The sequence below is a fragment of the Oncorhynchus keta genome, chromosome 10 (genome assembly GCF_023373465.1).
Source record: "Oncorhynchus keta strain PuntledgeMale-10-30-2019 chromosome 10, Oket_V2, whole genome shotgun sequence".
Lineage (NCBI taxonomy): Eukaryota > Metazoa > Chordata > Actinopteri > Salmoniformes > Salmonidae > Oncorhynchus > Oncorhynchus keta.
In genome coordinates, this window is record NC_068430.1 from 33,773,133 (window position 1) to 33,797,515 (window position 24,383).

The 24,383-nt window shown below is 40.8% G+C and overlaps 1 protein-coding gene across 2 annotated transcripts; it reads right to left on the reverse strand.

The window, feature by feature from the left end:
* Positions 1-6,510: 6,510 nt before the first annotated feature.
* On the reverse strand, positions 6,511-12,740 carry LOC118388554 (interferon regulatory factor 6-like). 2 transcript variants are annotated; one of them, XM_035777747.2, is made up of 8 exons: positions 12,454-12,740; positions 11,661-11,843; positions 11,314-11,509; positions 10,211-10,303; positions 9,702-9,950; positions 9,151-9,543; positions 8,284-8,402; positions 6,511-8,150 (listed from the first exon to the last, which is right to left on the reverse strand). In XM_035777747.2, the coding sequence occupies exons 2-8, from the start codon at positions 11,832-11,834 to the stop codon at positions 7,914-7,916; spliced, it is 1,461 nt and encodes a 486-aa protein (XP_035633640.1). In that variant the 5' UTR covers positions 11,835-11,843; positions 12,454-12,740; the 3' UTR covers positions 6,511-7,913. The 2 variants fall into 2 exon arrangements, with proteins under 2 accessions (XP_035633640.1, XP_035633641.1); XM_035777748.1 differs by lacking the exon at positions 12,454-12,740 and adding an exon at positions 12,218-12,397.
* Positions 12,741-24,383: the final 11,643 nt, after the last annotated feature.

Genomic DNA, 24,383 nt, shown 5'->3' on the forward strand with positions numbered 1-24,383 from the left:
GAGGATACAATGTGGGGGGTCATTATAGAGGAACAGCAGTGTGGTTTCTCTCATTTCCTGTTATGAAAGAGAGTCAGAAGTAACAGTTAGTGAATTCAAAGAAGACAGACGTTGAGACGATAGAGAGACAATAGGCTGTTAGCTTAATTGAATGTGTTCAGGTTTGTTTTTGCTACTCCTATGATCACACTCACAAGGCTTCATGTTTTGTGATTTTGGTCATGTATCTGCCTCCTGGTGTTTCTTATGTTGTTAGTGATCCGTCTCTCAGCTTTGAGTCAGCAGGCTTCTCAGCAGCCTTCTCGTACACTTCAGCTAGTTTCTGATTATGGCGAAGCTTCACATACATAAAGTAGGACTTTATACTGCAGGTGTTTGAATGTCACGCTTCATTTCTTTAATTTAATTCATACCGAAAGTCATGCTTTCTTTCTTAATTTAGCTCAGCTCAAAGCTGAATGCACTGCATATATGAGAACCATATATACACATTAGCCATGTGACATAATAATACACATGACCTGTATGACATAATAATACACATGACCTGTATGACATAATAATACACATGACCTGTATGACATAATAATACACATTACCTGTATGACATAATAATACACATTACCTGTATGACATAATAATACACATGACCTGTATGACATAATAATACACATGACCTGTATGACATAATAATACACCTGACCTGTATGACATAATAATACACATTACCTGTATGACATAATAATACACATGACCTGTATGACATAATAATACACATGACCTGTATGACATAATAATACACATTACCTGTATGACATAATAATGCACATGACCTGTATGACATAATAATACACATTACCTGTATGACATAATAATACACATTACCTGTATGACATAATAATGCACATGACCTGTATGACATAATAATACACATTACCTGTATGACATAATAATACACATTACCTGTATAACATAATAATGCACATTACCTGTATGACATAATAATACACATTACCGGTATGACATAATAATACACATTACCTGTCTGACAAAGTAATACACATTACCTGTATGACATAATAATACACATTACCTGTATGACATAATAATACACATTACCTGTATGACATAATAATACACATTACCTGTCTGACAAAGTAATACACATTACCTGTATGACATAATACACATGACCTGTATGACATAATAATACACATTACCTGTATGATATAATAATACACATGACCTGTATGACATAATAATACACATGACCTGTATGACATAATAATACACATTACCTGTATGACATAATAATACACATTACCTGTATGATATAATAATACACATGACCTGTATGACATAATAATACACATGACCTGTATGACATAATAATACACATTACCTGTATGACATAATAATACACATGACCTGTATGACATAATAATACACATGACCTGTCTGACAAAGTAATACACATTACCTGTATGATATAATAATACACATGACCTGTATGACATAATAATACACATGACCTGTATGACATAATAATACACATGACATGTATGACATAATAATACACATGACCTGTATGACATAATAATACACATTACCTGTATGACATAATAATAATAATACACATTTCCTGTATGACATTGTGTTATTATATGTCTGTTATACACAAATACTGGAATATTCGGTTTTGTCAAACACAAAAAAGGTGTGTCACAGTTGGAAAACTGTTTCATCAGGCATCGTGGATCACCTCACCACCACAAGGGAGAGGAGGGCAAAACAAAACATGGCATCATCACTCTGGCTTCTCCCAGACATTCTCTCACACTTCACAGAAACCAACACTAAGGAAGTGTATGGATATCAGAGATAGAGGTCAAATATAGAACTCTTATTTTGGTATTTCAATTTCAACATACGTTTTAGGCTTTGAGTTTGTTGGTGAACTTCATCGTCTTCCTCTCTCCCTGTCAGTAGTTCAACAGGAGAAGAGTGGCCTCGTAAGCAACCAGCTCCACCAAAGGAATGCTTTCTGTCAGACAGAGTAAGCGACTGACCTTTACATGAAGACACTAATCTGTTGAACTGCTTATCTGTCATGTATAACACTTTGACCTCTGACTCCCACTCCCTATCATTCACAGGCATGGCTATATCACCGTGAATGGGGCAGTAAGTAACTCTGATGTACTAGATCTCTGTACTAGATTTCAATGTATTTTTCTCATTCAAATATGAGCCACAGCAATGAATCACAGTTTCCATCTACATTATCATTCATCATTCTGACAAAACACATCACTATCAGTTGTGTTGCATAGCAACGTACAGTTGATGTTATGATATTTGAACTCTTGTGGGTGTATGAGACATACATGGTTCACCACCCATAATAACAATATACTGTATATGATCTCCCTCCTTGCTCCACGTTGGGAATATACTTTATGCTTATTGTGAAAACGCCCTCACTCTCTCTCTGGCTCTCTCTATGTCCTCTATCTAGGACCTCCTTCAACTTGCAGAGTATCTACAGGTGTGGAATCCTGCTCTGCTGACTCCTTACTAATGCTAACATATTTGAATCTAGAATTGAGACATACCTTTTAGTCCGAACCTCAACCTCACTTGTATTGTATCTCTTTCCATAGGAGGCTCTGTGGCAAGAGGATTCTCTGAAACAGAAGCTGTCTCTACTGCAGCACACCACCTCTACTATACTGCTCTCACAGGACAATGTCTGGAAGGTTAGGACCTGGATCTCTTATACACTGATGTGATGTCCACAAATGTCCCTCTACCTTTGCCCATGTCGCAATCATACTCATGTATGCACATTGAATTACTGTATTTCTGTACCATATTCTGTTTCATGAAGGGACTGCCATAAAGTTTGGACAGTAGGTTAATGTTCTTGGCAACTGTTGTGTTGTGACATAGGGTCCTTAAGGTGTCTGGTCCATCACTTCTCTAAATTAGGTAATACTGTGTTTGGTTCAGTGATCTAGTTTAAGACAGGCTGTGGTTTCAGAGACGAGTTCACAGCGTTTGCACCATTATTCTACTGGAGGAGCTGTGGTCTACCCTGCATCGTGTCACTGAGAAGCTGATCGAGAAACACGAGAAATGTACAGAGAGAAATGAAATGGCACAAGAGGCGTTTGCCACCGTCTACTAGTTGTTATCTGCTTTGCGGTCTTTCTACCTGACTGTCAGTATGTTTCATCTCTCTCACACATCTAATCTTTCTCTACCCTCACAGATCTGTTGTAAAGAGGACAAGATAAAGGGAAAGATTTGGGCACTAGAGTCACAGCTGAGGATCTGTGGACAGGTGTGTTCAGGAACACCGTCTGTACCTATTACTTAGAGTATATGGCTCATACAAAATTACCACCAGGCTGAAATCACAAAGAGCAATCGTCATTTTGCTGACTCATCCTCTGTTTCTCTCAGAGGCTGTCTAGGGATGGAGCCAAGATGTTGCTGCTACAGTCAGAGCAGCAGAGGCAGGAGGTGGAGGAGATAGATGGCTGTAGCCGCGCTCCAGAGGGTCACTGACCAGATGAACAAGGCCCAGGACAGGGCTCACAGCCTGGAGGTAAGGGGTCAGACAGGGCTGCATTCTGGATCATGCAAAATAGCACTGTGTTCTATTACAGTCAATGATTAATTACATTTTTGTGACTCAATTTGAGAAATAAGAGATTCTTAAGAGTTTTGAATTAATAAGAAGGGACATCTTAGGACAGTTTCACCACGTGTATATTTTATGTGTCCCCAGATGGCATTGCAGACAGCACAGGTTCAGTCATCACAGTGGAGAGAGCGATTTGAGGAGGAGAGGATCAAATGCACCCAAATGAGGAAGTCTCTGGTGCAGAACATAGACAATATAAACATATTACAGAGCCAGCTCGAGGTACACACACACACACATATATATGTATGTATATATATATTTACATGTATTTCTGGATTGAATGGGCAAATTACATAACACAATAATATATGCCTATAAAGTATCTAAAATCTGTCTTCGGATATCAAACACCATTACAGATAAGTGTGAAAACAGTTACACATGTCAAAATGGGGGATATCCTCCTTTAAAATGGTGGGGTTGCTCTTTGCTGAAACAAACTCCAAATTATGGCTTTAAGTAAATTAAATGGGGTTTATTATTTCTTGACAAATCTTTCTTAATCAAATAACTGGTGTTTAAAAAGTCATAGATTACTTATCCTAGTAAATAAGTTCCCAGCATAGCACACCCATTGACTATACATTAGAATGACCGTATTATCATTACCGATATTATGGTTCTCATTACCGAAATGGACCTGAAAATAACATGGTATTGAGAAATGTGTGTTTTAGTAATGAGACGCCCTTAGTTTCATCTGCAAATAATATGAGACAGACATTATGAGTCAGCAAAAAATTGACCCCACCACTGAAGCCTATTCATACTACCATGGTTGTAAGGTTATGGTCCTCTGACTTTTTTCCAATTTGGGCTTTTTAGCCGTTTCGGTAATGAGAAGGTCAAATGGGGTAACGGGGGTGTTTGAGTATAAGAACCTCATTCTGAATGCATATAAGGGAATATATTAAATGATCTTGTGCTCATCTAATAACTACTCCTCTAGATCAGTGGTACCCAAACTGTGGGATGTGCCATGTTGTATTAGCAAAAAGGCACAAGCCCATAGTTTGTGTTACAATGTTTGAGTCACTCAAATATCACATAAATACACATTAGACATGGCAAAAGGCATGGCAAAATGTATAGAATTGCAAAATGTTCTCATAACAAAATAAAGGAAGGAAAGCAGGAAATAAGCTTTAAAACCTGGAAAAACATTGCTTGTGCCCATGGAAATAGATGTGGGGGGCGCGGGATGTTCCCATTGCCTGATTGAAAATGTTTGGGAACTCCATGGGTGAATTTATAAACTATTTGGAGTTTTTACAGGAACTTGAAAAAGTGTTACGGTGATGACAAATGTTCACAAACACTGTGTTTTTACATAATAAATATTCCAGTTTAATGTTATTATAGTTAAACTACTATATAATAGTTTAATATTCAAGTTAAATTAGTATAGCCTTATGATTTATGGACACACTTTTTGTGTTTTATTCAAATAAGCTGGGTTTCTCTAAAGTAAAATTGCATAAAATTACACGAGAATTGAATCCAGACGCATTTTGGTAATGATAATTTGGAGTGAAAATGTACCACATATGTAAAATAAGTCACCGTGCCATAAACTAGGCATCTTAGTCTTTGGAATGTTAGTCGCTTTTTGCAGATGCATCATTGTTTTGTAACTCAATTTGCTACTGACATGGTTAAAACTGGTTTCATGAGAATCCCCCCCCCCCACACACACACACACACGCACACACACACACACACACACACACACAGAGCACTGACCTGTTGTTAGAGTGACATAAGATATCTACATTCAGTACCATCATGTATTTCCCTGTGCATCCATCCAGGGAGTGATAGGACAGGAGGCCCCTGGAGAGCCAGCTGCTGCAGCACCAACACACTGAGGCTGAGCTCCATCTCAACATCAGTCTTCTGGAGCACAACCTGCACACCTGCAGGACACAAGACACATGGAAGACAGAAGCAGGGAGACACCAAGAAACAGCAGGAGATTGTCAAAGGACGGCAACAGGACTCCATAGGTGTAGTATATTACACACCCACTTGCAGAAAAAAAAAGTTGGATTGTGTTACTGTAGTAGTAGGTAAAGGAGTTTCAACTTCTATTTTAACCATGATATTTATTGGTCCATAAATGTATTATAAACTCATCACTAGAGTGTCCCTTAGATGAGCAGATTCATCCAGCTATGTCACACCACAGCAACATAAAGCAAAGCATGATGGAAACCAACATCCATAGGTCCGAATATGTCTACAATTCACTTTCTCATCTTAGTCATGTCAAACCCAGAGCACCAGTGTAGCAAATCAAATCAATTTATATAGCCCTTCTTACATCAGCTGATATCTCAAAGTGCTGTACAGAAACCCACAATAAAACCCCAAACAGCAAGCAATGCAGGTGTAGAAGCACAGTGGCTAGGAAAAACTCCCTAGAAAGGCCAAAACCTAGGAAGAAACATTTATGTCAATGTTTGTCCCAACTGTCTTCATGCTGTATGTCTCCAACATGTTTATTGGCTCTGCTTGCTTTTAGTCCTATATTATCTTGATACTGATGGAATCGTTCTTTTTTTCCAACAAGAGACGCAGTTGTCCCTGGTTTATCCTGAGGTCTCTGTTCCCGGTAGTCACTTGGCAGCCATTTTGACGTTCTTGGCCGATATCCCAAGAAGGAAACAGCTGTGGGACCTTTATCAAGTACTACAAGAACGCACAGAAAAGTATCTCTATGACATTACCTCAGCATTGCTATAGGCCCATATGACAAGACCTGGGAACTGGACAAAACTCTGAAGAACTTGCTCTGAGAGTTTTGGGAAATATGTTTATTGCATTTTACTTTTAAATGTTTTCTGTATAGCTCAGTCAACATTATAGCGAAGGGATATTTGTCATCCATTGAAAATGTAATCTTGAAGTAAATTTGTATTTCTAATGCATTTTATGGTTACTGCATCATGTTCATGCATACGCGTTTCATCCTTTTATAATAATCAAATACATATGGTGTCAGTATATTTGACACACAACCACTTTAATAACTAGACAGTAAAACTGACATAAAATACCAGTGAATAAAACACTTGCAGGTATAACTTTGTCAATTTGAGTTAAACCCTTTTTCATTACTGAATACATTTCATTGCGGGTTCCCTTCATTAAAAAAAAAATTGCCCAATTATGGGCGTTTTTCAACAAAATCAATACAAATCATTAGGATAAAAGTTATTGAAAAATGAAATGCTATCTAAGCATAAGACTCCATTTACTCCCAAAAGTGCAGCGACACCACTTATACTAATTTCATGGACCAAAACAAATGGTTTAAATTCCATAAAATTATAAATGGAGGCTATACATGGTGATACGGTCTATCAGAAAATAAACAATCCATTTGGTTCACCGAATCCTCTACCTTGACCTGATCTTATCTACTAGTATTAGCATAAACAAACCAGTAAAGGGTATAGGATACATCTTGCAGGAACAGTTAGAATGGATCTCAGCAGTCATGATGAGATACAAATGTATAATAACCAATAGAAAGATAACTATTAAAGTGTGTATCATAAAAGTTCACATAATGGATTAACCACTTGCATGTTTTTTCTCCAAAAGAAAAAAAAATATATAAATATTTAGCTTTAGCACTCAAACATATTCTTCATGGGATAAAAACAGGTAGTAGACAAAATGACATGATCAACAAGGACCAGGACACAGCTTGATAACTGACTGTTATTTTGTAACATTGGGTCAAGGGTTATGCCTGTAACTCATTGACTATGTTCAATGTTGCCTTGCAGCTGACAGGACTTTTGCCCATAATGCCCTCCAATGCTCCTCTAGTTCTGCCCATATTGAGTACAAGACCTCGGGGCTTTACAACTGCAGACAGACACTATCCATGTTTTACAGACTGCCACAGTAGTAGTCTTACAGTGCCTGTTTAGCAGCATTTACCACAATATATACATGGCTCCTCTCAGAGAACATAATAGCAAAAGAAAGGGAAAAGGCTAAATTGAAGCAATCCCTCTCCCTTTTCCTATTCGGATTAACATGCCTCTACAAACATAAGTACTAGCTTGCTGACTACAGGTCTCCACATAACCCAGCAGTAGAGGCAGCAGTAAGGAGACAGTGTCCAGGCAGAGCTGTGTATGAGACTGACTGGCCTGGTAGGGCCATGGTGGACTGGGTAGCTTCACTGGGCGTGCAGGGCCTGGGGCAGGCTCATGCCAGCCCCCGGGGGCAGAGCCTGAGGCCAGCCCTCCTGGCCCTGGTGGGTCTGCAGCAGGCGGTACAGCTGCTTCAGGTGGGTAACGATGTTGTCCTTGATGTCCGGGATGGAGATCTGCAGGCGCACGCTGCCGCTGTCAAAGGAGCGCATGCAGTCACCTGAGAACATCTCAGTGATCATACGTGCTACCACAGGGATGATCTGGGTGGGAGCAGAGGGCCAAAGACGAGTCAGTTACAGTGAAGGGACTCAACAACAAAACACAAAGTTAAAAATAATGAAAAACAAATGTTTCATTTGTTTTCTATGAATCATTGCCTGCACCGTCTCATACCTGCACCATAATGAGCTTCCTCTCCCTGGGTCTGCTGTCAGGCCACTCCTCTCCAAAGCACAGGTTGATGTCGAACTGAGGAAGGCTGGCCGACTGGCCCCTCTGATGGGCTATTACACCTGCACACATCAAACAATCACAATCATATCACATAGCAAATCAGTCTCACGGCATACACTGAGTGTGCAAAACTTTAAGAACACCTTCCTAATATTGAGCTGCATCCCCTTTTGCCCTCAGAATAGCCTCAATTCGTCAGGGCATGGACTCTACAAGTTGTCGAAAGCATTCCACAGGGATGCTGGCCCTTGTTGACTCCAATGCTTCCCACAGTTGTGTCAAGTTGGCTGGATGTCCTTTAGATGGTGGACCATTCTTGATACACACAGGAAACTGTTGAGCATGAAAAAACCAGCAGCGTTGCAGTTCTTGACACACTCCAACCATTGTGCCTGACACCTAATACCCTGTTCAAAGGCACTTCAATATATTGTCTTGCCCATTTATCCTCTAAATGACACACATACACAATCTTTGTCTCAATTGTCTCAAGGCTTAAAAATACTTATTTAACCTGTCTCCTCCCCTTCATCTACACTGATTGACGTGGTTTTAACAAGTGACATCAATAAGGGATCATAGCTTTCACCTGGTAAGTCTGTCAGGGAAAGTACAGGTGTTCCTAATGTTTTTTCCACTTAGTGTATGCCCTACTATCACACTACCTCCTAAGGGCCCAGCCTAATAAAATATATAAATATCGATAAGCAAGAAGCTTTGAGAAGAGTGGTATAAAACATTGTTGCTGTAGGAAGGTTAGAGTCCATCTATGCTAAAATGGTCAGTAGGATCGGAGTCAGTACTTACCGCTGAGAAACGACTCCAGACAGAACATCTTAACCTTCCTCTGCCTCTCTATGAGGTTGGGTGCATTGGGGTTGGGTGCACAGGGGCCTGACCAGTACACCTTGCACTGGCAGAGGCGGACGGCATAGATGTCATGGCCACTGACCTCCAGGATGAGGCCTCGGTCCATGACGTCCAGCAGGCGGTTGGTGAAGACCCTCTGCTTGTCGTTGGCGATGTGCTCGGTAGAGGGGAACCTCAGCTGCTCCAAGCTGATAGGGCCAAACAGCTCTTCCTGGTTGACCATGGGGCCCAGGTCCCCGTAAAACAGCCTGCAGCCCTGGGGATTACTGACTGTCATGGCTGGACACACCTCCTTACCCCGGTACTGGAACTGCACCTCCAGGTCTGTCACTGAGGGAGAAAGAGACAAAAAACACATGAAGATTCAATAAGAGAGGTACTCTTATTAGTTGGTCTGTATTGGTAAACTCCTGTGATACTATATACAATCAATGTATGCAGTCCTATATTTATCTAATGGAGGAGTTTGTGTGTAGTAGTGTACTCACTGGGCAAGGAGCTGATCCACATCTCTGGGGAGGCGAACATCATGTCAGGCATGGAAGGGGAAGGCATGTCAAGTGGAGGAGGGGGCGCCATCTCCTCAGGGGAGGGCTGCATCTCCACATCCAAAGGCTCCTCTTTTGGCCACGGCTTAACCTCCTCTTTGGGCCACACTTCAACTGATGGGGGGCAGCTGGGGGGGTGGAGGGGCGATACTGACCCCGGAGGAGACCACATTAGAGTGGGGCTGGTACCTGGTCGTTACAGGGGAAAACAAAGCATGATTAGATGACATGCCAAAAACAATACAGGGATATTGATATCAAAACAGGGGGTAAGACAGACAAAAGGGCACTAGGCAGTTGTTTTTGGACCAAGCAAACTGGAAAACATGATCTGGATTCTAGATCTGAACTGTTGTGTGGTTTAGGACAAATGACATAGTAAACATCACAGAAAAACAGTATTAGTGAGGGACAAATAAGAGAGATAAAAGATAATTGACATGACTAACCATTGGATGTTGGATAAGGAGGAAGGGGCTCTGGAGTATCTGGTTCATCTTCATCACAGTCATTCGGCGTCCAGGACCCAGAGTCTGAGGATCCTGATGTGAGAGAGATGAAAAGAAAAAATGAAGAGAGCAAGGGATTCCAAAACCCAAAACTAAGCTTCAAAGCTGCTACCATTGGCCATCATTTTAAATAATAATTTGTTCTTAACTGACGTGCCTAGTTAAATAAAATGTTTTTTTAAAATACATAAAATTGACTAACATCATTGTTGTTAAACTGTACTTTAAAAAAGTCAATTAAAGTCCAAATGTGGACATACCTACTCATTCAAGGGTTTTCCTTTATTTTTTTATATTTTCTACATTGTAGAATAATAGTGAAGACATCAAAATGATGAACACATATGGAATCATGTAGTAACCTAAAAAGTGTTAAACAAATCTAAATCTATTTTATTTTTGAGATTCTTCAAAGTAGCCAACCTTTGCATTATATCAAAGGAGCTTCATGAGGTAACTCTGGGACTTCCTTTCTTGTGGTGGTCCTCATGAGAGCCAGTTTCATCATAGGGCTTGATGGTTTTTGCTACTGCACTTGAAGAAACTTTCAAAAGTTATTGACATTTTCCAGATTGTTACCTTCATGTCTTAAAGTAATGATGGACTGTCATTTTTATTTGCTTATTTGAGCTGTTCTAACCATAATATGGACTTGGTATTTTACCAAATCCTCTGTATAACAACCCTACCTTGTCACAACACAACTGATTGGCTCAAACGCATTAAGAAGGAAATAAATTCCACAAAAGGCATTCCAGGTGACTACCTCATGAATTTGGTTGAGAGAATGCCAAGAGTGTGCAAAGCTGTCATCAAGGCAAAGGGGTGGCTACTTTGAAGAATGTCAAATCTAAAATATATTTTGATTTGTTTAACACTTTTTAGGTTACTACATGATTCCATGCGTGTTACTTTATAGTTGATGTCTTCACTATTATTGTACAATGTAGAAAATAGTACAAATAAAGAAAAACCCTGGAATGAGTCGGTGTGTCCAAACTTTTGACTGCTACTGTATTTGTATGTCATCCATGGACATTTACCTGGGTTACTGAGGGGCTGTGGGATGTCACAGACATCGTAAATCTTCAGGGGGTTCATGGGAACTTCTTTGGTGCCATCGTAGACAAGGTTAAACTCTCTGCTCTTGTTGAGGGCACAGCGGAGCTGGGCTTTCCACTTGGCAGGGTCAGGGTCATCAATACCCTCCTGGAACTTTCCTGTCTCCACTGCCCAGGCCTGATACAAGGAGAGAGGGGACAGATGAAGAATACATTTTTTGTTATTCTGAGCAGTAGATCTCAGCCTGCATTTTGACTCAGAAAAGGTTGGTGACCACTGACCTACATGTATTGTTTCACAAGCTGTAACAGATATCTGCTTTACTAACCTTAAAGATTGTGTTCTCTTCCTCATGCTGGGGGGTGTGGCGCGTAGCGTGTTTCCAGGGGACCCTGAAGCGCTTGTTGTCTCGATCGATCCACACCAGACCTGGGTAGAGCCCACTGTCCACCTGGGCCACTAGCCAGGGCTTGAGCCGAACACGCCGTGGGGTCACCGCCATGCTTTCAATCTGGGGAGGAGGCCACCATGGGAGGGTTAGATATCTACTATCCATATGGTATACTTATATGGATATCCTGACCAAGATATTTAAAAACATAAACATTTCTAATAAAAGCACTGTACTAAGAAAACAGTGAGCTGTACGGTTAGCTGGCACATCTTGATTGAGGCAGGCACTCACATGATGACCAAGATTACATGGTTATCAAGATTCCAAACAGACATGGGCCACTAAGTACATAATTATGGTTGGTTTTATGATACTCCTGGTGTCTGCAGGACATGTTTCACAGGTCTGTTGAGTATGGAAATAAAGCCATGTCCAATGTTGCTACATTAATTTACCCAAAAATCATAACCATAAAATGACATTTTCCCCACCAAGCAATGACTTTACTGGCTTTTGTTGTGATAAACCTTTGACTTTTGTTGATGCTTGGTTGCAACCCCTCGCTCGCTCTTACTGTAAATTTGAGCACCATATGAAAGACCAGTAAATAGGCTACTTTTCACGGATAAATTGTTAGTAATGATTTCCAATAACCATCTAGTTACGAACTTTAAACTATTTCAAGGTTGGAAACGAACTAAATGTAGCCGACCGCTGCGAAACGTACCTGCAGTTGAATGTGACCAGGAAGTAGGCTACTTTCTATCCGGGAGAAAGTAGAACCTCAATCAATTTCAGGGAAATATTATTCTCCAAAACGTTGGAATTTGTATGTCCTTAGCAATCCAGGTAAAAGTAGACTGTATGACTCACGTATACTTCTTATCATGCGAGAACAATTCTGATAATCTTGTCCCCATTAGTTCAGGCCACCCCTTTTCGACTCCCTTCCCGAAACTCAGGTAGAGCTGTGACGTCACATACGTTTCATTCTTGGCACCCGGCACACCTTCCCAGCTGGTGAAAAAACCCAGCTTACTTTCGGTGGAGCCTTCTTGTGACCATGATGACCAAATGACTCACAATATTTGTTAGAATGTTGTTGCCATAGGTTCTTTAAATTAGCCATATAAAAACCATGAAGACTATTATGCTGTAAAATGATGTAATTATGTATGTTGTTTTCAAAAGCTATTTGAAATAAGCAGTTTGGAGCGCAGTCATTTTATTATAGCCTAATTAAAATATGTTAATTTAGCACACGCCGTGCGTGTTTTACGCATTTACACTGTCATTGTAACAAGTACATTATGATAATTTCTACGATACACACTTGTTAATGGTGCAGTCACACCCAGAAACTGCCCACGGGCCTTTTCCCAATGTGTGCGTGCGAGCAGTCTTCACCGCACGAGGCGCTCTTGTCTTGGGGACTTCACTGAAATTTCCCAGTTTCCTTACGTGTGCATATATTTATAGGCCAGTGAGATCAGATAGCCTAAGTGTGTGTGTGTGAGAGAGAGAGTTTTCAAGATTAAGGATTTAAGACTGATGGTCAATTGAAAATACAACTGAAAAAGCATTATTAGCAAAGAACACATTTTTCCATTCAATTGAAAATACGTGTTATTTACTTTATTTAAACATGTGAAGTCTATACAATAATTTTTTTTGTTGGTATTTTGCAATTTAGCTTTAGATGTCATTACAGTGGTCTCAACCAATGACTGATAGGCTACATTTATTCATATGTCAGGGTTGGTGGTGAGGGACATCCCATGTTTTTGATGTTGCTCTGCACATAGTCTCAAAGCTCCTGTCTCTCTGTAATGCATTGAAATGGCCAAACAAGGAACAGATTATTCAGGGCCAAAACATTTCACTGACATCATAGGCAATTGAGGTTGGCCTCCAAACCAAGTCTATTGTGTACTTTAGAATTTGAGATGGTGATACAGAAAGGGGAATCTCACCGAAAAACAGGGGCAAAGTGAAGCACGGGAACCAAATATTGGATTGTGTCTCTATTAAGAAATAGGCTACTTAAAACATGAAAACCATCTACAGACTATGCAAACACATTTTTATCTAGATTCATGATGAAGTCAAGTCACTGAAGCCACTCACACAGTGTGTCTGTCTAATTTCACAGGTAGAATCAGAGAATTCCTCATGAATGCAATCACTCCAGACAACAGAATTGTATAAACAGATGTATCATACACACATATGATATGCTTGTTCATAGACAAAATGTAATTAGTTATTTACTTCTGATTGGTAAAGCAGTGCTACACATACTAACCATATATACAAGCAAGTGCACTTTGATTGGACATGGATGAGTACTCCACTTTTACAAAAGTTGTGTAGGTGACAACTGAGGCAGTCATTACTGTATGCAACATTTGGATACGCCCATGTAGGATAACGGGTTCAGCTCACGAAACAGACAAAAATGTTAAAATATACTAATATGATTGGTATACATTTTGGTTATCCCTCGCTCTCTCTGGGCCAAGTTTTTAACATTGCAACAAGGCCTAAAGAAAGAACCAGACCCCTAATGCTTTGCTTTACTTTCTGTAGGTGATCTTTGTCTAATCAATGGATCCTCTCTCTCTATTTAATTAAAGAGCTTTGTTGACAAGGGAAACATATGTTTACATTGCCAAAGCAAGTGAAATAGATAAAACAAAAGTGAAATAAACAATAAAAATGTACAGTAAACATTACTTACAAAAGCTCCAAAAGAATAAAGACATTTAAAATGTCATAAATGTCTATATACAGTGTTGTAATGATATGCAAATAGTTCAAGTACAAAAGGGAAAATAAATAAACATCTCTCTCTCTCGTTAATACTTGACATAAGTCTGGATGCCCTCCATGAACTCCTCCAGGGACAGCTCACCTGACAGACACACACACACCTTATTGATAGGCACATATACCATATCTACATGAAAGTCATGAAAAGTAAACACTGTGGCACTAATAGAATGTGGAACCTGTACATTGAGGTGAAGAATCTTACCATCTCCATTAATGTCGATCTTGTCAAACACCATGTTGGCAAAGTCCTCGGCTGACATCTCATACTTTACTTCATTGATGGCACGGATGGACTAGTATGGAAGCAGGATACTCACAAAAAAAATGAAACACCTTTCTACAAAAAGGCTCCAAAACATTTATCAATGGCTAATAGGTTCATATGTACTGTATATGGCAACATGTATGCCTTTAACATTATATACTATACTCTAGTTAAAATAGAGGGAGGGAGGCTTGCTCGGCTGGTGCTAGCACATGTGCAGATCAAATGCACCGCTGGAACGCCGATTAAGGTGTTTACGTGTTCTAATAATTCTGAAGATTGCTCAGAAAACCAGCTGCTTTAATCTTGATTAAGATCAGCAGAGTAAGGTGTTGACATGACTATTGCATAATCTGCCTATTGCCATAATCAGTTTAATATCAAATGATTTGTGTGGATGTAAACATACATTTTTGGGGATTGTGAATGGATTTTCCCGAATATATTCTGATATCCATAGAACACAGCTATTGTCGCCTGTCTGTGTAAAAGGACTGTACTCAAGCATTGGCAAGATGGTGATCCCTGGATTTCCTTTCAGGTGGGATACGCCTGGGCAGAGTCCATCGAGGGAACTGGTTCAAACAGACGCCTCCTTGACAGGCTGGGGAGCAGTATTGTGGGGGAGGGCGGCCAGTGGGACATGGAGCCCCAGCTGGTCCAAACTCCACATCAACATGCTGGAGTTGAGAGCAGTTCAACTAACTCTGTTCAACTTTCTCCCACAACTGTGGGACAAACATGTGCTGGTACAGACAGCACCACAGTGGTAGAGTACATAATCCACCAAGGGGTTCTGGGTTCCATCCACCGCCACCAGATGGCACATACCCTTTTGCTGTGTCTACAGAATCTGGCCTCACTAAGAGTTGTACACCTCCCAGGGATTCTGAACACATGAAGGAGGACATGCTGTCTAAGGAAGGCCCTCCGGAAGGAGAGTGGCGCCTACATCCCAAAATAGTGAGTTGCATGTGGGGAATCTTTGGGGAAGCGGAGGTGGATACGTTTGGCTCAGAGAGGATATCCAACCCCCCCGGACCACTCAGTCTAGACGCCTTTGCCAACGAGTGGCTGAGAAAGAGGCTACACGCCTTCCCCCGGATCCCGCTGATTCCAGCAACTTTGAACAGAATCAGGGAAGCGAGCCACATGGTCCTTCTGATTGCCCCGAGATGCCACTGGTTCAGCACAATACTCTCACTCCTAGTGGGGCCGGGCCTATAGTCACAGGCGGAGGGCACATTGTGGCATCCGAATCCCTCCGCCTGCAGCTGTGGGCTTGGCTGCTGAACAGCGAAAATGGTCTAATTTAGATCTTGAGCCCTCTGTTGTTAACATCTTACAGAGTGACAGGGCCCCCTCCACCATGTCAACCTATGAGATGAGGTGACGGGTTCTGCCAGCGGTGTGTAGAGCAGGGGGTTGCGGCAGAATCTTGCGGCATAGGATCTTTGTTCCTGCTCTTGAGGTCTTTGTTTGATGCTGGCAGGGCTTTATCCACACTTAAGGTATATGTAGCAGCCATATCAGCATGTCATGATGAAGAGTAGGATGGGCGGCTTGGCAGCCACCCGCTCATGGCCCGGTTTCTAAAGGTAGTCCGTCGATTACGCCCCTCAAGAGCCCCCTCAGTTCCCAAATGTGATTTGAATCTGGTTCTTGGAGTACTATGCAGACCTCCCTTCCAACCAAAAGACTTGAAACATCTCTCTCTTAAGACAGCATTTCTGGTGGCCATCGCCTCTACCAAGAGGGTTGGCGAGCTCCATGCTTTGCCTATTAATAATGAGTGTTATCGGCTAGGGCCGGGTAAGGCGAGCGTTACCCTGCGGCCTAATCCCGCCTTCCTACCAAAGGTCCTGCCCCCAGGTCATGTGAACAGGGAAATGGTGCTAACAGCCTTATCCACCTCCATGCCCCCTGGGGCTCATGTTGATGTACGCACTCTGTGTCCTGTGAGATCCCTAAACAAGTACATGGAGCGGAATCAGGTGATCCGTCACTCTGATCAGCTGTTTGTGTGCTTTGTAGATACAGGGAAAGCCTCTCTCAAAGTGGATTGTAGACATTATCCTGCAAGTTGTAGTTTTGCAAACCGTTGTTATAATTCAGGTATTGCATTACCTATAATCAGCTTTTGAAATAACAATAACAAAACTATTAACTCGCTAGCCAGCTTGCATGCTGTTTTCCCACTCTGCTCTCCAACTTAAGCCACCCTCCCGTTAGTTCCTTGAACCAACATTTCTCAGCACTACCATAACATACTTGATTGATTACATATGTCCTGAGACCTAAACTAAGTAAGAGATGGTTTACTGTGTCATGATACTGAGAATCAAACTGAATAATAGCACAATTTTACCACATAAATTACCCATTTCTTTTCTATAGGTATGTTCACCATCTCCAGCTCCAAAGATTCTGTGCACCCAATGAGGACTTCAGGTTCTATATCCGCTTCCACTCAGAGGTCTTCATGGTGTTTTGGGAGTCCATTGCCCCCTCTGCCTCCAGGTTAATCTAGATCCAGAAGGCTGGAATGGGAAGTGCATCACCAAGCCCCAACAGAAAGCTGCCACTCATTGACAAGTTTTTTTCTTTACTGCTGTCGAGTAGCAGCTGGGCTGAAGGAGGTGTTGGCGGACATCTTTGGTGTGAGTGTGCCTACAGTGCTTTACTGCCGTCGAGTAGCAGCTGGGGTGAAGGAGGTGTTGGCGGACATCTTTGGTGTGAGTGTTCCTAGAGTGAGCTGCGTTAAAATAACCTGGACCAACTCCCTATATCTTGTCTTGGGCTCTGTGCCCATTTGGATGTCCAGGAAGCAGGTGCAGGATACCATGCCTGACAAGTACAAGGTGTTCTGTCCAGAGGTCAGAGTTATCATGGACTGCACAGAGCTGAGATGTGCCAACCTCTCCTCTCTGACATTACAGTCAGAGACTTTTTCATCTTACAAAAACCACACCACCTTTATTAAGGGCCTAATTTGGATTGCACCAAGCTTATCACTGGATCCATCTCTGATCAGGAGATCACGTGTCTCTCTGGAATCCCCAAGCTGTTTGAGCCTGGTGATGGATGCATGGCAGACAAGGGGTACATCATAGATAGGATGCAGTCAGATGTGGGGCAACACTCATCATTCCCCCAATCAAAAGAGCAACTGCTAACATGGAAGGACACTGAGTGAACGCAAGCTATTTCGCATCTGATAGTGCTAGTGGAGAGAGTCATTAGGAGGGTGAAGAAGTACCATATCTGGGACATGATTATCCCACTCATTCTGGCAGGCTCTGTCAACTGTGGACGAACTGCTGCTTAATGAACTACCAGGGCCCTCTGGATCTCAAGGGTGATAAGCAAGTGGGGCGGCAGCGTAGCCTAGTGGCTAGAGCCGTCATTGAAAATAAGAATGTGTTCTTAACTGACTTGCCTGGTTAAATAAAGGTAAAAAAAGAAATAAAAAAGTGTGAAAATATGCTCAAGCAAGGCAGTGCAAACACACAATACAAATCAATGATTGATTTAAATTAATTAGGTCATTATAAATAACAGCTTTATGTGTTTTTTTGTGATTATTATAAATTGATCTATTAGACAAGACATGAATTTGGGAAATGTGGATATTTGAATATGTCATTTTTATGAATAAGATGAGTGTTTTGGGATTTAGTGTTTGCATAATTCATTCATCTAGTAGAGAACATCCTTTTTTAATTTAAAGATTTTATTCAATAAATACATTTGATTATTCATTCAGTGACATGTTATGTTAAGCCGGTCATAAAATAACAAATATCAAACAATTCAATTAGTTGAATAATTGCTTACATTTACATTTTAGTCATTTAACAGATGCTCTTATCCAGTAGTGAGTGCATACATTTTCATTCTTTCACGACGTACTGGTCCCCTGTGGGAATCAAACCCACAACCCTAGCATTGCAAACGTCATGTTCAACCAACTGAGCCACACGTGATAGACAAACAAGATCACACAATTAATTCATTCAAATAATTTACTCTACATACAATTTTGATTAAATACATTACATGTACATTGCCTTGGGCAACAATGTTTACAGTGGCCTGCCAAGTGGGATTGGCTCACCTGCTACACTACATCTTAAAGTACACATCCATGTAGGTGTAGAAGTAGTCAAGATTCTCTCATCTCTGCTATCAAAGCATCATCTCTCAACTCTCTCTACTGTAATATCACTTCTAGTGCTTGTAAAAGTCGCATCAATCTAAACCGGTTACAGCCAGTTGGCCCTGGACTTGCCAGTGATATTTGTGGCTGTGATTGAGCTTGGCCGGGCCATTGACAAACAATGTGCTTCGCATCAGTTACACTCAACATCAGGGCACTTGATCTCGGCAAGCCCGAAGGGTGGCGCTGCAGAAGGGTCATAAACTTTCCCGTCAGGGCATGCCCCAAGATGGGGTGCACCTGGGTTCACAACGAAATCACAAGGTTTGACCGAGACATTAAACAATTCAGAGTAGTTATATAGAACCTCTGGCTCAAACCCCTTTCTCATAGCTTCGGTTTGCCGCTCACTTTTAAGCATTCTCATGGCTAGGGCATGGCGAGATGACACCACATGCAAGTGGCATGCCTCACTAAACCGGGTAGCAGTCACACGTGGTTTCCTAAATTCTTCCATAGTGGATGGAAAGACTGCTCGACTGTGCCATTCTCAATAGCAGATGACAATGATGGTGGCTCCTTTAAGCTCTCCATGTGGTAAAACTGAGTGCAAGTAGGGACAAAATTTAAATGGCAGTTTATTTTACTGGGACTTGGATGGATTAGAATCTCTGGTGACAGTAAGGGGACACTGATATGACAGCACTGGACCAAATTTAAAGTAATTTCTTCCAATCCATGCAACACCTTGGCTATGGCAGGCTGTGGTCTCATGCTCCTCAAACTTGGTCCAGCAGACAGCACTGTCATGTCAGGAAGGGTCCCTGAAAAACAAAAAAAAAGCATAAACAAGAAATGAATGTCAGCCAAGATTGTAAACTTTAGCCAATGTGTGAGCGTAAGACAATTGTAACTCACCAGGGATTGCTTGGTAAAGAGTGGATTTTATGCCACTCCTGCCTGATGTCCTTGGCTTCCTCACAAGCATTTCATCAGTGGGCTCCGGTCCAAAAAAATAAAGACTCAGGATGAATGTAAAACAACGTGAAGTAATATGAGTTTACAAAAATGCTAAATGTGTCTTCTCTATGACAATATGAAAAATGATCTCAATTTCAAAACTTGGCTGGTGCCACGACTGCAGTACCCCTGTTCAAGGCAATGGTGGTGGCACGGTCTTCAACCCCATTGTGGTGTAATGTGCAGTCTGGAAGAGTAGAGGCACCAGATTGCACAAAGCTCTCCCAGCTGCACATGAACAGAAGTGGTTTACAATGACGGGCTCCTTGGGTGCTTGCAATGTAGGGAAAAAATGTATCACATAGTTGTTCAAGAACAGTGTATGACATCTGCAGCAGCAAGGTCATCGTTCCTTCTCTTCAATTCTCACATTAAAATGGAACTGACCAACTGTAAAAAAAGTTTACTGTACTACATTTGAATGTTATGTTGACAATCAATTGATGTATACTAGTAAGTTAACATTGCTACTCTTAACGTTACTGAGATTTGTCTAGCTAGCTAGCGAGCTACATTCCTAGCTAGAAACAAATAATAGATTACAGTGGCTGGACAAATAGTTAACGTTAATTAGTTAGCTAGCTAAGTGTGACAAATATAAAGGCGTTGCAGTTGACGTATGACGCCTCCTGGTGGCCATGTTGCATTAATTCTTCCGACAAATACAGCCGTGTGGATACCCCAAACTTCATGATAACAGCAAAGATGTTTTAATTCTATCTGTGATAACAGTGCCTAAAACGAGTTGATTCATCACCACGGTCATTTTCTGTGGAGTATCTGGCTGCTCTAACATGGCAGGAAAGACAACGGGAAAAAATATGTTTACAGATTCCCTGCAATCATGAAACATTATAGGTGATATGAGAAGACTCAAGAACTGTCAGAAAAGAAGAAGAAACAAGTTTGCCAGTCAAGACCTGAACCCAGACAGCTGTCAGTACAGGGTCTGCGACAATCATTTCATCACTGGTAAGTCAAGTCTGATCGATTTCGAGTTTAGTTTAGCTGTTATGCTAACCAGGTGTTAACAACAACAGTAACCTAACCAAAATTTGCTAGCTAGCTAGAGATAGCTTGTAGACCAGCTAATGTTAATAGCATGTGTCACGAGATTATATATATTTTTACCATAGAAATGAATTGCATGCCTATCATCGCATGTGCAGACTAATGTAAGGCTACTATTCCTAATGTGATGAGTACATTGGATAGTGATAATTTAGGCTATCAATTTAAGCTATCAATAAGCAAGTAATGGCATAGGCTATATCAGAGATGTTTATTTGCTTTGCACAGGAAAAATGTGGCCTTTGATAAACATTTCATGCAAATCTACTACACTTCATATGACTGGAGACATTAACATATGCTTTCTTTTAATACGATAGTAGCCTAGGCTTACTCTACTGACACTGACAACAGATCAATAAAAACAACATTTCCTTGAATGCTACCAATCTAGGCCAAAAAGTGGACCTGGCTAGAAGGGATCCAGTTTGTGTTAAATTAAGATCAAAAGTCTTTCTGGGGGTGCATTTTAGCTAACCCTAACCCTTTTCCAAACCTAATTCTCCTAACCAGCAACGTTAATTCTCCTAATCTGCTACGAAATGTTAAATATTACTTAATTTGACAAAAGCTGGATCACTTCTAGCCATGACCATGAAAATGGGAGACGCAAATTGTACAATATGACATCCATATAGCCTGGAGAACATTATTGTCCAAAAAACTCCAGTCGTTATCATATATTCACATAATAACCCATTGAGAATTTGTTGAACATTTTACTCATAAGAGTGAATTATATATGGACATAGAACAACCTGCTGTGTGACTATTGGCTGTTCCAGCCCAACAATACATTTCATCTTTATATGACACTAAAACACCTGTATGAATTAAACACAACCAAACACTTAAGTGATGGTACAGGTGCCCCGAAGTGATATTTTAACATCAGAAGTGCTTTTCATTTGTTTATGTACTAATTGAGGTTCACCAGCTGACCTATCAAGTAGAGGTCGACCGATTATGATTTTTCAAAGCCGATACCGATTATTGAAGGACCCCCCCAAAAAAAGCCGATACCGAGTAAATGGACAATTTAATTGTTATTTTATTTGTAACAATGACAATTACAACAATAATGAATGAACATTTATTTTAACTTAATATAATACATCAATAAAATCAATTTAGCCTCAAATAAATAATGAAACATGTTCAATTTGGATTAAATAATGCATAAACAAAGTGTTGGAGAAGAAAGTAAAAGTGCAATATGTAACAAGGCTAACGTTTAAGTTCCTTGCTCAGAACATATGAAAGCTGGTGGTTCCTTTTAACACGAGTCTTCAATATTCCCAGGTAAGAAGTTTTAGGTTGTAGTTATAGGAATTATAGGACTATTTTGCTCTATACGATCTGCATTTCATATACCTTTTGACTATTGGATGTTCTTATAGGCACTTTAGTATTGCCAGTGTAACCGTCTAGCTTCCGTCCCTCTCCTCACCCCTACCTGGGCTCGAACCAGGAACAACAGCCACCCTCGAAGCAGCGTTACCCATGCAGAGCAAGGGGAACAACTACTAGAAGGCTCAGAGCGAGTGACGTTTGAAACGCTATTAGCGCACACCCCGCTAACTAGCTAGCCATTTCACATCGGTTACACCAGCCTAGTCTCGGGAGTTGACAGGCTTGGAAGTCATAAACAGCTCAATGCTTGAAGCACAGCGAAGAGCTGCAGGCAAAACGCACAAAAGTGCTGTTTGAATGAATGCTAACGAGCCTGCTAGTGCTTACCACCGCTCAGTCAGACTGCTCTATCAAATCATAGACTTAATTATAACATAATAACGCACAGAAATACGAGCCGTAGGTCATTAAGATGGTCGAATCCGAAAATTATCATCTCAAAAACAAGACATTTATTCTGTCAGATAAAATACGGAACGGTTCCGTATTTTACTAACGGGTGGCATCCATAAGTCTAAATATTCCTGTTACATTGCACAACCTTCAATCCTATGTCATAATTACGTAAAATTCTGGCAAATTAGACGGCCCAAACTGTTGCATATACACTGACTCTGCGTGCAATGAACGCAAGACAAATGACACAATTTCACCTGGTTTATATTGCCTGCTAACGTGGATTTCTTTTAGCTAAATATGCACGTTTAAAAATGTATACTTCTGTGTATTGATTGTAAGAAATGCATTGATGTTTATGGTTAGGTACAGTCGTGCAACGATTGTGATTTTTTCCCAAATGCGCTTTTGTTAAATCATCCCCCGTTTGGCGAAGTTGGCTGTCTTTGTTAGGAAGAAATAGTCTTCACAGTTCGCAACGAGTCATGTTAGCAGGCAATATTAACTAAATATGCAGGTTTAAAAATATATACTTGTGTATTGATTTTAAGAAAGGCATTGATGTTTATGGTTAGGTATACATTGGAGCAACGACAGTCCTTTTTCGCAAATATGCACCGCATCGATTATATGCAACGCAGGACACGCTAGATAAACTAGTAATATCATCAACCATGTGTAGTTAACTAGTGATTATGATTTATTGCTTGTTTTTTATAAGATAAGTTTAATGCTAGCTAGCAACTTACCGTGGCTTCTTACTGCATTCGTGTAACAGGCAGTCTCCTCGTGGAGTGCAATGTAATCAGTTGGTTAGAGCGTTGGACTATTAACCGAAAGGTTGCAAGATCGAATCCCTGAGCTGACAAGGTAAAAATCAGTCATGCTGCCCCTGAACGAGGCAGTTAACCCACCGTTCCTAGGCAGTCATTGAAAATGAGAATGTGTTGTTCTGAACTGACTTGCTTAGTTAAATAAAGGATAAATAAAGGTGTAAAAAAAAAATAGGCCAAATTGGTGTCCAAAAATACAGATTTCCGATGAAAACTTGAAATTGGCCCTAATTAAATCGGCCATTACAATTAATCGGTCGACCTCTACTATCAAGACACCCATGTCGACTGGAATCCCACTGTGAAAACGAGCAATGCTGCAGAATCATCAGCTTCTACTTCTACTACTTCGTCCTTTTCCAGAAATGAAAGGAGGCATCCCTCAGTTTTATAAGATGGTTGTCATATGCTGTGCTTTGAACTTCCTGAATGATTATGGTTGTGCCATTTACATTTACATTACATTTAAGTCATTTAGCAGACGCTCTTATCCAGAGCGACTTACAAATTGGTGCATTCACCTTATGACATCCAGTGGAACAGCCACTTTACAATAGTGCATCTAAATCTTTTAAGGGGGTGAGAAGGATTACTTTATCCTATCCTAGGTATTCCTTAAAGAGGTGGGGTTTCAGGTGTCTCCGGAAGGTGGTGATTGACTCCGC